This window comes from Mustelus asterias, chromosome 14 (assembly GCF_964213995.1).
Source record: "Mustelus asterias chromosome 14, sMusAst1.hap1.1, whole genome shotgun sequence".
In the NCBI taxonomy this organism is placed as follows: Eukaryota; Metazoa; Chordata; class Chondrichthyes; order Carcharhiniformes; family Triakidae; genus Mustelus; species Mustelus asterias.
The window spans coordinates 69,213,209-69,231,078 of NC_135814.1; the positions used below are offsets into that span (position 1 = coordinate 69,213,209).

A 17,870-nucleotide genomic window follows, 5' to 3' on the forward strand; every position below is an offset into this window, starting at 1 on the left:
TTACACAGGGAACAGACTTCAATGCAGCTGCATCAGGATAATCAATAACCTTCCAAGAAGATTTGATTTGCATTAATTATTGTCACGTATTAACATACAGTGAAAAGTATTGTTTCTTGCGCGCTATACAGACAAAGCATACCATTCATAGAAAAGGAAACGAGAGAGTGCAGAACGTAGTGTTACAGTCATAGCTAGGGTGTAGAGAAAGATCAACTTAATGCAAGGTAAGCCCATTCAAAAGCCTGACAGCAGCAGGGAAGAAGCTGTTCTTGAGTCAGTTGGTACGTGACCTCAGACTTTTGTATCTTTTTCTCGAAGGAAGAAGGTGGAAGAGAGAATGTCCGGGGTGCATGGGGTCCTTAATTATGCTGGTTGCTTTGCCGAGGCAGTGGGAAGTGTAGACAGAGTCAATGGATGGGAGGCTGGTTTGCGTGAAGGATTGGGCTACATTCACAACCTTTTGTAGTTCCTTGCGGTCTTGGGCAGGGCAGGAGCCATACCAAGCTATGATACAACCATAAAGAATGCTTTCTATGGTGTATCTGTAAAAGTTGGTAAGAGTCATAGCTGACATGCCAAATTTCCTTAGTCTTCTGAGAAAGTAGAGGCATTGAAGGCTACGATTAAGCGCTGGAAAATGGGATCAGAATAGATAGGCGCTGGATGACTGGCTCAGACATAATGGGCCAAAGGGTGTCTTTCCGTGCTGTAAAACTCTATGGTGGAATTTTATTTGAAAAAATTCTAAGTGCCAAATGAGCAAGCAACCGGCAGAGTTTCAGACTCATTTTTTGGGCAAGTTTGAAAATGCAATCTTATGGCACTTTGTGCAAAAAAAAGAGCCAGGATGCGATTCTCACCAGAAGGGGAGGAAGTGGAGACTCGGCTCACCAGGGAAGACAGCTTTTGAATTCTAGGGGCACCATTGCGCAGATGCCCCAATCTCCCCAGTTCTGGGAGATCTCCTATGGACTGCACCCTCTTCCCCCAATGGACGTTGCCTCTCCCCACCCCCCCTGCAGATTTCCTTCTTGTCCTCCCTCTCTGATCGCTGATTTTTTTCTCTCCCCTGCAGAACTTCCTGCTTATCTCCTCCCCCACCCCTGTCAAGGCTCCACCCACACTCTGGCTTCTGCCCTTGGCACTGCTCCTGGCACAGTTATGATGCCTGATGGGCAGTGCCAGGGTGCCTGGTAGGCACTGCCCAGCTCTGCTCCTGATCTCCCCCCCCCCCCCCCCCCCCCCCCCGCCCGGGCATCCTCAGTGGCCTCTGATTTCCCCCAGCGAGTCATCATGTCTGCTCCCCATTGGTGGAGGCCATACGTGATTCTCCTTGGAGAGAACCTTGGCCATTCTGGTTGTACAGATAAGTGAGCCTGGACAATAGTGTCCAGGACTCATTTAATGACATGCAAAGCATTAATATTTAAATTGGTTTTTGCCAGTGAAACAGTGCTGTTAAGATTGGGGGAGGCAAATAATGGGGCGCAAACGTGATTTTCATTTCCTGCCCAATCTTGCTACCTTGTCAAAAGTTGGATGGGGCGAAGTCATCCGATCACAGCCTGTGCCTTTATAACTCTTGGCAGTTCAGAATGATGCTCAGTTAAGTCACCACTTTGCGCACCGACCACTAGATGGAGCAGCTTCAAATCCAGGAACTAGGTTATCGTACCCATTCTTACAGGATCACAGATGCACTTCAGAAAATTGCTTTTTCCTGAATCCATGGAAAGTGACTTCAGCAATCAACTAGTTCTGGAAATTTAAAAATTTTCAGTGCAGTTCTCAAAAATTATTGACAAAAGGTGAAGATAAATTAATACTTTAAAGTTCATTTTCATCATTTAGAAAGTATTCTGTTCTCATCTTTTTAGGTCATACATGAATGACTCAACATTTCTTACACTGAAATCCATTTGCCACAGTTTTACACATTCACTCAATTTGTCAGCATCTTTTTAATGTTATGCTTCTATTTGTAATCCTTACGATGCTGCTTATCTTTCTTCTACAGTAAATTTGGGCACATGGTTTTCCATTCCATCATTTAAGTCAATAATAAATATGATGAACAGTTAAAGCCCCAACATAGATTCTTCCAGAAAACCACAAGTCATATCCTGTCAATTAGAGTAACAGGCCAATATCTCTTTCTGGAAGTCTGTACATCCATAACATCCATAAATGTTCATTCCCCTGTCAACTACTTTGGTCACCTCTTTGGAAAATGGGATAAGAATGGTTAGGTGATTTGTCTTTGACTGGCACAGGCTTGATGGGGCGAAGGGCTTTTTACTGTGTTGTGGATCTCTATGATCTATCAGTTCCCTGGTTTCTTGGGCATAATACATTCTTTGGCTTTTACATGTGTCTGACTGTAATTTAAACACAGGATTAAATTAATTTATTCATAATTTGCAGAACTTTATATAAGTTTGCACACCTATTCCATGCGAATAAGTTTAATTGTCATACTATTCTTCAATTAGAGGAATTAAATACAAGAAGCCCACTTAAAGTTGTGATTGCATTCCTGAAAATCCTGATTTTAAGTGAAATAACTTTAAGTGATTCCCACAGGAATCAATGTTGCACTGTAGTTAGATTCTGTAGGGTCTTCCTTATCAGAAAAAAGACCAAGTACTAAAACATTATACCCTCTTAACTATTTTACATTTCTAAATTCTTACATTGGTAAATGAAATATCTTTTATATTTTTAAACACACATTATTTTGAAAGAAACATGCAACTCTCCACGTACAGTACCTCCTGCTACCCAAACCTCCCTCTCCCTGATCCTCCCAGTCACTGTAGATCCTGCACCACACCCCTCAACCTTCCAAGTTGCCTATCCCCCGTTTCTGCTTTCTTGTTTCGTGTTTCACCACTGTTTCTGCTCCAGCACAGCCAAAGAAAAGTTTGTAATTGAAGTAGTACATGATAATTTAAGTAATTAGAACTATTTCAATGATTAGTACTTTCTTTTTTCAGTGCTTGCTCTCACTTTTGTCCGTTGCTAATTTCAGTTTACTGTTGTTCATGTCTATTAGGAACAACTGTGACTGTGCTCAAACTTTTTAAGAATATCCCTGTAAGGAAGCAATTTTACTCCACGGCCAAAAAATGCAAAGAAGAGCTGAAAAAAGTTCAAGATCTCCTAATGGCATATGGCATAATAAAACCAGACCTAAGGATTGTTTTTACACACAATAAGGTAAGGAAAAATTATTTTATTTATTTTAATTGTTGGAGCATTTGAACTTTTTTCAGTATCAGACCTGTAATTACTTGGATCATCCTTGCTACCCTTGTTAAACAAAGGAACAACATTGGCTGTTCTCCAATCTTCTGTGACCTCCCCTGTAGTGGATTTTACAACTAGATAAGTCTTTATATGCCCTGTTAGTGAACAGAACTCCCACTCACCTGATGAAGGAGCAGCACTCTGAAAGCTTGTGGCTTGTGCTACCAAATAAACCTGTTGGACTTTAACCTGTTGTTGTGAGACTTCTTACTGTACCTCCCCTGTAGCCAGTGAGGATACAAAGATTTCTCTTAAGGCCCCGGCAATTTCCTCCCTTGCCTCTCTCAGTATTCTGGGTATATCCCATCAGACTCTGGGGACTTGTCTATCATCATGTTTCTCAAGAATCCCAATACCACCACCTTCACTCAAGAGGTTGTGAATCTTTGGAATTCTCTACCTTTGAGAGTTGTGATAGTGCTGCTTGAGCCTATTTAAGGCAAAGGTTGATAACATTTCATGTACTAAGGGAATTAATGGATATTGGGATAGTGCAGGAAGTGGAATTGAGATAGAAGATCAGCCATGACCTTGCTGAATGACAGCGCAGGCTCAAGTGGCCTATTTCAACTTCTGTCCTGCTCATTTGGTGTTGTGACTGTTGACTTTTCTGTCAAGGGAGAGTTGGCTGGCATTGCAAGTTGATCATTGGGTGATTTATAAACAGAATTATTGCTATTTGTTTGCCCTCAACCAGATAAGTTCCACTTACCATGATGTTACACAAAAGCATGTTTCACCAGTCTTGTACACGTATCATGCTGCCATTGATGGTATTTTTGATGTCCACATAGCAATGTGCATGCCAGGGATGTTTGATGCTGCTGTCTCTCTCTTTCAAGCATGAGGTCTGATTTCATGTCGGAAAGGATGTTGGCCTTCTCTGCAGAGAGTTCCTGTAGGTTGAAGTTGACAATTTTTGAATGGCATCTTTGGCTGAGGCCTTGGGAGAGCCATTTACAATATAACATCTTTATCTTCTTATCTAGTTTGCAGTCACACTGTCAGATTTGGTGTGTCTCATGTTTCATTGAAATAGGGAATTAACAGGCATCAGGTTGTGAATGTATCTGATTCAATCCCATTTATGATGAGGATACTGATATTTCTTATTATAGTCTTTAATACTTTGAATGCTGTGTAATACACAGTTCAATAGTCAATGTTATTGCAGTCATTTCTTTTATGTGAAACGTTGGTTGAAGTACATCTAGTCCAGGTATTTGAACATTTCACAGCATCAAGTGGAACATTGTTCGAGAGAAATCTTTTTTGATTAATTGTTTCAGGTCTTTAAGTTGCAACATATATGCTGCCTTAAACAGCTACCTTATCCATAATCTTGGACCACATCCCACCAACCTTCACCAGCCTGGTTTGTAGCAGAATGGCAGGAATGATGTAGCTGCCAGGATAGGATGCTAGTGAAAGGGGAAATAGAAGTGGAAACTCCCTCTAAGTGTTTCATTTCTCACCCTTGTCCCTTGACCAATGCTGAACATGCTGCCTCATCTTCCATTTTGCTACCCCTGCTCAGGTGCAAATGGGGCCCTTGGGCTCCAAAACACAGATGATGTGCACCAAAAGCATCTCGGGGCTCGGAGTGTGGATCTCAGCAACCTGCCCCTATCTCTGTTAAAGCCGCACAAGGAACACAATGTAGAAGTGATAGGAAGAGAAAATTGGAAATATTACAATTCACCAAGTGTGTGTACATAGGTATTTGTCAAAATGGTGCATTTTTAAAAATATAATCCTACACTAAACTTAATGATTTGTGCTACTTCCTCACATGGCCCATTGTGCATCCCGAAGGCAAACTCACTTCTTCACTTGTTTCATGATGCCTGTCAACATTTTTTAGGACTTATTGGATGGACAGGTGGCTGAAAGATATTTATGATGTGGAGATGCCGGCATTGGACTGGGGTAAACACAGTAAGGAAGTTTAACAACACCAGGTTGAAGTTCAACAGGTTTATTTGGTAGCAAATGCCACTAGCTTTCAGAGCGCTGCCCCTTCGTCAGGTGGAGTGGGGATCTGCTCACAAACAGGGGCCGAATGCCCCTGATACACTGCAGGAAAGGATGTCCCGAGGCATGGTACATTGGGGAAACCATGCAGATGCTACGACAACGGATGAATGAACACTGCTCGACAATCGCCAGGCAAGACTGTTCTCTTCCTGTTGGGGAGCATTTCAGTGGTCACGAGCATTCGGCCTCTGATCTTCGCGTAAGCGTTCTCCAAGGCGGCCTTCACGACACACGACAGCGCAGACTCGCTGAGCAGAAAGTAATAGCCAAGTTCTGCACACATGAGGACGGCCTCAACCGAGATCTTGGGTTCATGTCACACTATCTGTAACCCCCACAGCTTGCCTGGACTTGCAGAATCTCACTGGCTGTCCTGTCTAGAGACAATACACATCTCTTTAACCTGTGCTTAATGCTCCCTCCACTCACATTGTTTGTACCTTTAAGACTTGATTATCCGTAAAGACTGCATTCCAATTATTATTCTGTAAATTGAGTTTGTGTCTCTGTATGCCCTGTTTGTGAGCAGATTTCCACTCCACCTGACGAAAGGGCAGCGCTCCGAAAGCTAGTGGCATTTGCTACCAAATAAACCTGTTGGACTTGAACCTGGTGTTGTTAAACCTCTTACTGTGAAAGATATTTAGACAGGGGCATGGTGGTTTTGGTTCTGGTGATGGAGTTTAGGATTTCTGCTATGATAAAGTCTTCGTGATACAGTGGCATCTTAGGCAGCAATGTAAACAGCTGGTCTGGTGATGGCTACCCCATCTTCATTCTCTTCCTCCTCCTCTTTGTTCTCCTCAGTCGATGTCACCCTATCTCTGCAACATTGTACAGGATATAGCATCCCACTATGAGAGCCAAGTCAGAGAGACAAATTGGAGTGTCTTATTAATTCTAAATATTGTTAATATGGGAATTTATGCATTTGTTCTTGACAAAAACGTCATCAGTGACCTGCCCTATGTGTATCTCAGCTGACAGGGAGATGTGGTGTATGTCACAAAGTGCCCTGGAAGGATCCATTGGCAAAACACTTGATGGCAATCGTCACCTTCACAGTGACTGATGGTGCATGGCCAGCAGGTCTTTCTGTTGGAGACTGCAGATGTCTGACACCGCCTGATGCAACAACCTCAGTCTGCGGAAGTGCTGCTCTTCCAAGAGGTCAAGGAAGTTGAGCTTCTCTAAACCATGTAACATAGGTGGCACCTATTGCGACCTTGGCCCTGCTTCTGTGCACCTCACTCATATGCATGTGCTAATCCCACCACACCACATCGCTCGCAAGAATGGTGAGGGTCTTCCTCCTCTGATGTGCTGTCAAACATATCCAGGGTACCTAGCATCTTGATCTTATCAATTAAAATCCTCAAAGATTTAAAACACTCGAGCACTCTCTGCCAGACATTTACCAGAAGAAACTGAAACAGCAGTTGCAGTAATTGAGCTTTAATTCAGATAGGGCAATGAAAAATTAAAATACCCATCAGAACTCCTGCTCAAGTTCACGTTAAATTCCTGAGCTGCGGAAAACGGGTTGTACAAGTTAAAATTTGAGCCAAGTTTAAAGCAACCTTAAAAATACTTGATATCCTAATGATGTTAATTCCACAATATGTACACACCCACATCCAATTATGCAATCTTAGGCTTTGGTGAGTAGATTTCTCATAGGCATCCAAGCACACCAATGTTAAACCTGGGAGTGGGCTGCTAAAGTTGGCTTGTGCTCCCATTGTAAAAAAAAAAGTCAAACATATTTATCCATTCCCTCCCAACACACCTATTCTCAGGTTTAAACTCTACACTGTCAGAGTGACTCTGTTCACCCTGGTGTTTGATGGCCTATAGATGTTCAGTTTTAACAGATGCTGGTGTGATAGGTTTGAGCAGCATAGAAACCAGTAAAAAGAGTATCTTTAGATCTTTTGTTCAGCAGCTCACTCTGATGCCCGGAACAGTAAATTTAACCACCCTCCAGAGACCAGCTGCTGCAAAGTGTGACTTTTTTTCCTCTTGTTTTCTGTAGCATCTCCCATGACATGTCTGAGTAAGATTACCAATTTATGCAATTTTGTAGGTGGATTTTTGTTGTCAACATTTGCCTGACGGAAAGTCCTTTCCAGCAGGAATCTTGAGGTCCTTGAGGAGAGGAGGCTTTTAGTCTCGAGCAAAAAACTTGGTTTAAATATTAGGAAATCTGTAAAGTCATTGTCTTTTGGAACAGATTACATAAGTCTTGTGATGCTTATACGTTTCCTACCGTCCTTCCAAAGGGAACTGAGCAATTTCCTGAGAAAGGAGCTCATAGGCTGAGATTAGGACAAGTTATGAACTGACTTAGTCTCCTGGAACATGGGCAATAAGAAATTTCCCAGAGATTTTCCTAATTTGGTATTAGTTTGTTTTGTAACACAGTTCTTTTATCTGTTTCAGCATGCCTGTATGGGCTGTGTTTGGCAGCCCAAATGACCTTTTTCCTTCCCATTTCACAAGTATCCCATTTTTTTAAAAACAAAATTTAAAATCTTGAGGACATGAGGGAATTAAGGGATATGGGGAAAGGGTGGGAAAGTAGAGTTGAGTAGAAGATCAGCAATATTAATCTGGGATGGTTCAGCAGGCCATGCATCTTACTCTGACACCTATTTCTTATGTTAAAAGACAGTCTATTTGGCCCTGAATATTTGGTAATGTTAATTGCGGGCAATCAGGATGACTCCAATTAGCATCTGATGGAAACATTGCTGGTATTTCATTGCTTTGAGTATTGCTTAGTCATTTCTGTCAAGGGCAGAAAAGCCCCATCTGAGAATGAACACAGTAAAATATAACATTGAGGGGAAAGAATGTGTTACACTGCCATGAGCAAGTATTTGGTCAGCAGATATTTAAAACTTCTCACCAAGGTAATGCTTGATTTCCATTCATAAATCACTGTCTTAAGATTGTTGACATTCCATGCAGATCCATTCCTGAAGCAGTCAATCTATTTTTGACAAGTCATACTTAGGGAGCTTTGCTGCCAAGAAATTGTCAAAATGCTAACTTTATTTTGTTGCCAGCAAAATGGAAGAGAAGCTAAGCAGTTTTTAAAAAATATCTTCCTAGTCTTAAAGTGTATTTTTTCTTAAAACTAGAATGGGAATAATTATCAAGGCAATAACTAGAATATTTCATTTCAGGAAAGTATGTGTTACCTTAAAGGAAAAGTAGGTCTGGCAATCAGAATGCTGCTCAGTATGGAATCCACAATGAACAATGTGCATTTAATTGACAATATGTCGTTATCCAATTGTTTTAATGGCACCTTTTACTGCACCAGGGTTTCCTGCTTTCTACCCTAACCATCCCTTTGTCTTTCTGAATAAGGAGCTTTATTCACGCCCGACAGTGGACAATGTTTTCTGATATGGGCCTGCACCACTAAATGAAAAGTCAAGACACCATTGCATTTTAACGGAGTATATAAAGATGAGGTAAATTAGGAAGTTGAAATTGGTAATGGTAGCATAGTGGTAACGTGTACAAATCCCACTGTACAGCTAGAGGGATTCATAAATCTGTAGTAAAAAGCTAGCCATTGGTAATTGTAATTGGGGAAACTACTGGATTATTATAAAAACTCTCATCTGGTTCACTAATTTCCTTCAGGGAAGGAAATCTGCTGTGCTTATTCAGTCTGGCCTAACTATGACTCCAGACTCTCAGCAAGATGTTTGACTCTTGCCTGCCTTTTGGAATTGCCTAACAAGTCACTCTGTTGTATCAAACAGCTACAAAAAATAAAATAGGAATAAAACTGTTTTAACTTTGACGAGGCGTACACAACCCAATTGACCCTGCAATGTTCTCCTCTCAAGTATCTGTGACTTGCACCAAAATTGGGAAAGTTATTCCACAGATTAGTCAAGCAACGACCTGACAATTTTCACCATATTATATCTTCAAGAAAAAGTCTTAAGACTCCTGTACCAACATCCTTGGGTATTTCCTGTCCCACTGGCAGGACAGACCCACCAGACGTGGCGGTGCAATAGTAAATATTTGGGAGGGAGTGCTTCCCTGAGAGTCCTCAATATTGACTCCAGATCCAATGCAATTTCAAGATGTCAGGTCAAATATGGACAAGGGAACCTCGTGTTGATTGACATCTACTTCCCTTCCTCAGTTCAGGAATTGGTGCAGATTTCTGATTGTTCATGGAGATTAATGGAGGCAGACAGGAAAGTGGAGCTATCCCACTATCCGATCATCCATGATCTTATTGAATGGTAGGACAAGCTAGAGAGATCAAATGGTCTACTTCTGGTCCTATTTCTTATGTTCTAATGCTCCTACATGTTGAACGCCACTAGGAAGGAGCACCGAGGATAGCAAGAGTACAGAATGTGCTCTGGGTAAGACACGCTAATGTCCATTATCAAGCATAGTCCAGTAGCACTGTTTGTGATGGAGCTGGCTGAGTCCTGCAGGACATGCTGGTAGACTGGGCCTTCAACAGGTTGTTGGAGAACCAACAAGAGGTCTTCTCCTCTGTCCCGATGGCATATGTATTTGTCCATGATTTCATTGGTAGGATTGACCACTACACAGTCTTTGTGAAGACGAAGTTCTGTCTTCACACTGAGGACAACCTCCATTGTGCCAGAAAACACCATGCTAAATGGGATAAATTGAGAACAGATCTAATAGCTCAGAATGGACATCCATGAGGTGCTGTGGACGATTAATAGAGGAATTGTATTCAACTGCATTCTGTAACCTCATGGTTTGACATTTCCCTTACTCTATCATTACCATCAAGCCACGGGATCAACTCCAGTTCATTGGGGAGTGCAGGGCAGCTGCGAAGGCATACCTAAAAATGAGATGCTAACCTGGTGAAGCTACATCACAAGACTATACCTCGACCCCCTGTTGAAGTCCCCAGCGTCATTGATGCCATTCTTTAGCTAATTTGATCCACTCTGTGATATCAAGAAACTGCTGAAGGCACTGGATGCAGCAAAGGCCCTGAAAACATCCTAGCTTTGGTACTGAAGCCTTGTGCTCCATAATCTGTTGCACCTCGGCCAACCTGTTTCAGGACAGTTACAACATTGGTACCTACCCGACAAAATAAAAATTGCCCAGGAATGCCCCGTCCATAAAAAGTAGGACAAATCCAATCTAGCCAATTGCCAACCCATCAGTCTACTCAATCATCAGTGTTGGAAGGTGTTTTGACACTGCTATGAAGTTGACTTACTCAGCAATAGCCTGCTCATCAGTGCTAACTTTGGGTTCTGCTCGGGCACTTGGTTCTGGAGCTTATTACAGCCTTTGTCTAAATATTGGCAAATGATCTGAATGCAAGAGGTGAGGTGAGAATAACTGTCAAATGTTGCCTTGATGCCAAGGGCAGAGTTTGGTATCAAGGAACATAGGAATAGGAGTAGACAATTCAGCCTGTTGAGTCTGCTCTGCCATTCAGTTAGATCATGGCTGACCATCTACCTCAACACCACTTTCCCGTGCTATCTCAATATCCATTGATATCAATAGTCTCCACACATCTTATCGATTTCTGTTTTGAACATGCTGAATGATTGAGCTTCCACAGCCCTTCTCTGGGTAGAGAATTCCAAAGATTCACCATCCTCCATGTAAAGGAATTCTTCCTCATCTCAGTCTTAAATGGCCTCCCCCTTATCCTGAGATTATGTCCCCTGGTTTTAGACTCACCAGCTAAGAGAAACACCACCTCTACATTCACCCTGCCATTTCCTATAAGAATTTTGTAAGATTCAATGAGGTCACCCCTCATTCTTCAAAACTCTAGGGAATACAGGCACAGTATCCCCAGTCTCTCTTCATAAAACCACCCTGCTAATCCACGGATTAATCTGGTGAACCAGTTTGGAGACCAAAACTGTACATATTACTCCAGGTGAGGCCGCACCAAGACGCTATACAACTGCAGCAAGACAGTCCTGTACTCCAAAACACCTTGCGATGAAGACCATTTGCCTTCCTAATTGCTTGCTGCATCTGCATGCTAACTTTTAGTAATTCATGAACAAGGACACTCAGATCCCTTTGGGCACCTGCATTTCCAAATCTCAACATTTCTGCTTTATTTTTTTCCTACCAAAATGAATAACTTCACACTTCTTCACATTGTGTTCCATCTGCCATGTTCTAGTCCATTCATTTTGCTTGTTGCTTCCTCCTCCTCAAACATTTGGTATCATCAACAAATTTGGAAATATCCATATCCAAATAATTTATATAGATTGTGGACAGCTGTGGACCTTGTAATATCCCACTAGTAACAGCTTATGGGACCTTATCGAAAGTCTTCCAAAAATCAAAATCTACCACATCCTCTGGTTCCCTTTATCAGTGCTATCCTCAAAAAACTCCCAAGATCAACAAATATGATTTCCCTTTCATAAATCCACATTGACTCTGCCCTATCTTTGCATCATTTTCTAAGTGTCAGGTTATCATATCCTTTATAATAGATTCTAACATTTTTCCTAGCAGTGATGTTAAACTATCAGGCGTTTAGTTCTCCGTTCTCCCTTTTCCTCCCTACTTAAATAAAGGGTTTACATTTCCTACTTTCCAGTCCGCAAGAACCTTTCCAGAAAAAATTCCTCGCAAGTTTGCATTCATACTCTCTCGACTTTCTTGATCCATTTCTTGGTCCCCCTTTGTTGGGTTCTCGATTGCTCCCAATCCTCAGGTTTACCACTTTTTCTGGCATCCTTATAAGCCATTTCCTTTAATCTAATGCAATCAACTTCATTTGTTAACCATGTTGATTTACCTTTGCCTTTGGGTATTTGTGCGTTAGAAGAATGTATACCTGTTGTAGGCCATGTAGTATTTCTTTAAATACTAGCCATTGCCTATCTACTGTCAAATTTTTAAATGTATTTTCTCATTCCACCATAGCTAACTTGTTCCTCATATCATAATTTTCCTTCTGCAGATTTAAGACCCGAATTTCTGAATGAACTAAATCACATTTAAACTTAATGCAAAATTCTATCATATTATGGTCGCTATTTCCCAAAGGCCCCTTTACAGGTTAACTACCCTTTTCCAATTGGCCCAATTCCAAGTTGGCTCCTCAAAATACTGCTCCAAAAACCGATTTCCTACACACTCCAGGAATTCCTCCTCTGGAGCATTAGTGCTGATTTGGTTAACCAGGTCTATGTGTAAACTGAAGTCACCCATTATTACTGTATTACCCATGTTACATGCATCTCTAATTTCCTGATTTATACTATGCCCTTACGTTACATACAGTTTTTAAGAATCATAGAATCCCTACAGTGCAGAAGGAGGATATTCAGCCCGTCGAGTCTGCAGCGACTCTCCAACAGAGTACCTCCCTGCCCTGTCCCCGAAACGATCTTGATAATCGTCCTAACCTACACATCTTGGGATATTAAGGGACAATTTAGCATGACCAATCAACCAAACCCACACATCTTTGGAGTGTGGGAGGAAACCCACACAGACATGGGGAGAACGTGCAAACTCCATACCGACTGTACTCTGTGAACAAAATGTTTTATCTGTATAGTGCGCAAGAAGCAATACTTTTCACTCTATCCCAATATATGTGACAATTAATCAAATCAAATCATCTTCCTCCCCTCCTGTACAGCTGGGCCACCTGTGGTGCCACAAACTTGGCTCTGACTGTACACTTCCAAAGAACCAGCATTCTTACCAGTATCCAAAATGGTTAACAAACAGGGGATTCCTGCAGTACTGCCTGTTTTTTTTTGGATTGTCTGCTGGTCACCGATTCCCTTTCTGCCTCCATGCTCTGGGTTGGCAGTGTAATCACCTCTCTGAACCTGCTATCCATGTAGCTCTCAGACTCGCAGAGGCACCATAGTTAATCCAGCCGCCACTCAAGCTCTGAAGCCCAGAGCTCAAGTTTCTGAAGCTGGTGACATTTGTTGCACATGTGGTCATCTAGGTCACTGGTAGTGTCCACAACTTCCCACATATATAGCACTTGCATTCCACATGACGGAGTGTCCTGCCATGCCTTGCCTTTACTTCACTCACCTTAGCTTTATTTTACTTTGGTTTATTTATAATTTTACTTGGGGTCATAACATAACTAACTATTGATAAACCTTACTAATACAGATAAATCTGACTAATACTTAATACACTACAAGTTGCAATAAACCTTACTTAAAGCACCTCTTTTCTCCATGCACCCAATTTCTACGTGAACCTAGTTCGCTACTCACTCGGTCTCCATCTCATTCCGGCGTAGTCTCATGTGGTTTTAAAAGCTTGATTCGTATATAGACCCTATGATGAGTCAACATCTAGTTTAGCTTCCTGCTATAGTAATTAACACCAATTGAACCAACTATTTTCAGCTGAAAGGAGCCCAAGCAAATCTGAAGCCAATGGGATTAGTGCGGTTGAAGTCACACCAAGCACAAAGAAAGATGGTTGTAGTTGTAGAATCATAGAAACCCTATGGTGCAAAAGGAGGCCATTTGGCCCATCGAGTCTGCACCGACCACAATCCCACCCAGCCCTACCCCCATATCCTTACATATTTACCCGCTAATCCCTCTAACCTACTCATCTCAGGACTTAAGGGGCAATTTTTAGCATGGTCAATCAACCTAACCCGCACCTCTTTGGACTGTGGGAGGAAACCGGAGCACCCGGAGGAAACCCACGCAGATACGAGGAGAACATGCAAACTCCATACCGACAGTACTCTGTGAACAAAATGTTTTATCTGTATAGTGCGCAAGAAGCAATACTTTTCACTCTATCCCAATATATGTGACAATTAATCAAATCAAATTGTAGGAGGCCAAAAACCTGAGCTCCACAGGAGCTTCTCAGGACGGTGTCCTGACCCAACCATCATTAAGCTGCTTCATTATTGACTGTCCCTCTATCGTAAGATCAGAGTTGGTGACTGATGATTGCAGAGTATTCAAAGCCATTTGCAACTCCTCATATACTAAAGAAATCCCTGTCTGCGTGCAGAGAAACCTGCGCAACATTCAGGGCTGATAAGTGGCAAGTAACATTTGTGCTACATAAGTGCCAGGCAATGACCATCTCCAACAAGAGAGAACCTAAACATCTCCCCTTCACATTCAATTGCAATATTATTATAAGCCTGAAGATCATAGAGGAAAGGACAGGCTGAGAGAGAGAAAAGGTTCTGCTAGTCATAGGAACTAATGAGTTAGAATGCAAATAGTCATCCTTTCAACAAATCTAGACATAGAAAGGAACAAGCATATTGGACGGTGTATTCAGTTGTGGAGAACAGGAATGAAAAATTCATAATACAGCATAAATAGAAGGGACCAGAAAAGTTTTGGTAGTCACAGAAAGATTAGAGACTAGAGGTGAGAAACAGGTGTTGATTAGGAAGGGATTTGAAACCGCTTGTACTCATTGTACAGGGATCAGTTTAGGGTACAGCTTCCTATGGGAAATACCTGTTCCATTGTGAGGGGTGAATTTGGACCCAAGTCCCAGGAGAAAAGTTATGTACCTAAATAACTGTTACCTTAAAAATTTCAAGATTATAGAACCCAACAGGAAATTTCAGTTTTGTATTTTGTTTTTATTATGTCTCAATTATGTCTCAAAATTAATCATGTATATTTATTACCCAACTTGGTTGTGTCGTTAAAATGTATACAGTAAATTACCAAAATAAGAACTGCCCTCTTTATATTTCACATTTTAAAATGAGGTTTCATGAGGAGACTGTAGGTGGCAGCAGTACTTTGGGGATCATTATCTTGAATTGGAAAACAGATTTTCCAAGAAATTTCTTGGAAATTTGAAGAACCACTCCTTGGCTTTCCAGTTAATCTTTTATCCATAATCAAGTTACAGGGATTCTTAAAGATTAATTTAATTCTAATTACTTCAGATCAATAAAAAGATAACATATTGTATAGTTTATTTTTAACTCTGCAAAACGGCCAATACAAAAAATTTGTATTCGATTGACAAGCCCCCTTCCAGCTTTTAACATTGATAGCCCTGAAAAACAGAATTTTAATCTTTTTTTGAACCTTTTTTCAGTTAAAAGCAGAACATTCTCTGTGTGTTGTGCAGCGAGTATAATACTCCTGTGTTCAATTTGCTCACCAGCACGTGTTCTTGGCCCAAAGAGTGATGAGAATGTGGAACTCACAAGGAGTGGTTGAGGTGAAAAGCATCGAAGGGGAACACACGAGGGAAAAAGAAATAGAAGGATATACTGACGGGATTAGATCAAATAGAAAAGGTGGAGGTCCATCTGAAGCATAAACGGACATAGGCCGGTTTGTTCAAAAGGCCTGTTTCTGTCCGGTGGACTTAATTCCATGTAGTAAAGCAGATACATAAATTTTATTGGCACTTAGATTTTTAAAATTTGAACTTCAGATTGAATGTAGAGTATGGCTTGTCCATTTGTTTTTTCCTGCAATATTGCACAATGTTTCTTGTTGGATTGTTTGACTAATTTACTAGAGTGCCAGAACAGTATTTTCTAGAAGCCAAAACAAATTTGGTATCTACCCAAGCATTCCTGTAGAATGCGCTGTTCTTTATTTCGGACATGGGTCGATCACTAACAAGCAACACTGTTCTATTAGGAATACTGAGAAAACAAAATGAAAACCAAAACATTTGAAGTTTCAACATGTAGACTTTGTCTTCTCTTCTGATTTAAAAAAAAACTTTTTTTGATCCTTTCCTTAAATTGTGTGCATATTCCAGAACAAACAGGCTAACGATTGGAAGGATAATTACTAAGCCATTCCTGAAGCTTTCATCAAAACTGAGATTTGTTCCTTGGAGTAAAATTCAGTTTGTTACATGGAAATTTATCATCGGAATAAATCTTAATATTTTAAGGTTACTTTCATGCATTGATGAAGATACCCCACACAAGTAATGCGAAGAGGAGGTGCATTTCTAGCCAGTTACTGGAATTGAAAATAAATTGATCTCACTAGGAAATAAATCATTCTGTCACGATGACATTGCACAAATGTCAACCAGTGCTAAATGCTGACGGGCAAATTACTGATGTTTGAAACATTGGCAATGCGCTTTGCCCTTCATGTTGGGATTCAGTTTATTTTTTAAAATGTCATAGTTTTAAAAACAATAACCCTTTTTGTATAATTTTTCTTGAAATGGTTCTGAAGAAAATTTCCACGTGATAAACTTGTAATTAGAAATCCTTACTTAATTCTAAACTTGTCGTTCAGCAGCTCTGCAGATTTTGTATCACATGTTTTGATCAGGTTTCAAAGTTGCATCTTACTATTTGGAATGTTGTCAAACTAAATCCGGTATATTTAGCTGATTAACTTTTTAACAGAATGGTTCCGTTTGTTGCACGCGGTATGTGTGCACATCTACAGATATGCGCAATAATCTTTAAATTGTAGGCCAAGAGAAGCCACCAATTAAGGTGAACAGAGTAGCTTCTGTCACATTAGAAATGGTTTATATTATTTTGCACATGAGGATGTCTGTATATTTTGCATTTGTGGATAAGATAATTATGATGAATTGCAATGGATTTGAGCTTTTTTTGCAACATTTTGAAGCTTTGTTGCATCCCCAGCCTTTTTGTCATGCAATGTAATTTTGTTTGCTCCATGTACAAAAAATAGCTATAACGTGAATGATCAAATACTTGTACCATATTATCTTGCATAATATTTTGGGAGGATGAGTATAGAGGTCATCACTTACATGCTTCGTAGAGGTTCAAGGAATTTCCAGTACGCACGGCAATTTTAGTTTCACATTGAACCAGTAACCTAATTCTGGTATCCTGTAAGAAATGTGTAAGGGTATATTTTAACATTGTACACAAATCAAAACTATTTATGCTTTCTGGTTATGCTTTCCTCGAGAGACACCTTCATTGAATGCCACATGGTCCTAGGCGGCTTATAAACACCAGTGTGAATGACGTTATCCCATTTTGAACAGATACTATGTTGTCATAATATTGTTTTTATCACTACTCAGAAGCAGTGCATGCTTCCAGAACCTGAATTGTTTTCACTATGAATCCTAGCAGCTCATTCATGCTTACTAACAGATTCTACATATAGTTGGCTTTTTGAGTTAATTGAACTGGGAGTTTATTATTGTGCCATTTTGTTTCTTACAGTGCAGATGGTTCTGTGAACATATCACACAGATACATGTTACAGCATTATGAAACTATATATGTAAATCAATGACCTTAAATACAAACGGGATGAAAAGGCGATAATTTTCAAATACTTAGAATATAGGTGAAATTTGTGAATCTGACTCATCCAAGTGATGTTGGGTAAAAGGTCATGATTGCTTTAATCCTTCATCCACTACAACAACAACTTGCATTTATATAGCACTTTCACAATAACACAGATGTCCCAATATGTTTTGGTAAATTAGATCTACTGTAAATTTGACACAAACAATGTAGGGAAATATTGGGA

General features: G+C 40.6%; 1 protein-coding gene across 27 annotated transcripts in view; it reads left to right on the forward strand.

The window, feature by feature from the left end:
- The window catches only part of pms1 (PMS1 homolog 1, mismatch repair system component), a 101,397-nt gene that overhangs the window by 15,681 nt on the left and 67,846 nt on the right, over positions 1 to 17,870 (forward strand). For all 27 annotated transcript variants that reach the window (XM_078228564.1, XM_078228588.1, XM_078228590.1 and 24 more), the window contains one exon: positions 3,059 to 3,222. In XM_078228564.1, coding sequence (XP_078084690.1) covers positions 3,059 to 3,222 — 164 coding nt within the window. The remainder of the gene's footprint in view (positions 1 to 3,058; positions 3,223 to 17,870) is intronic.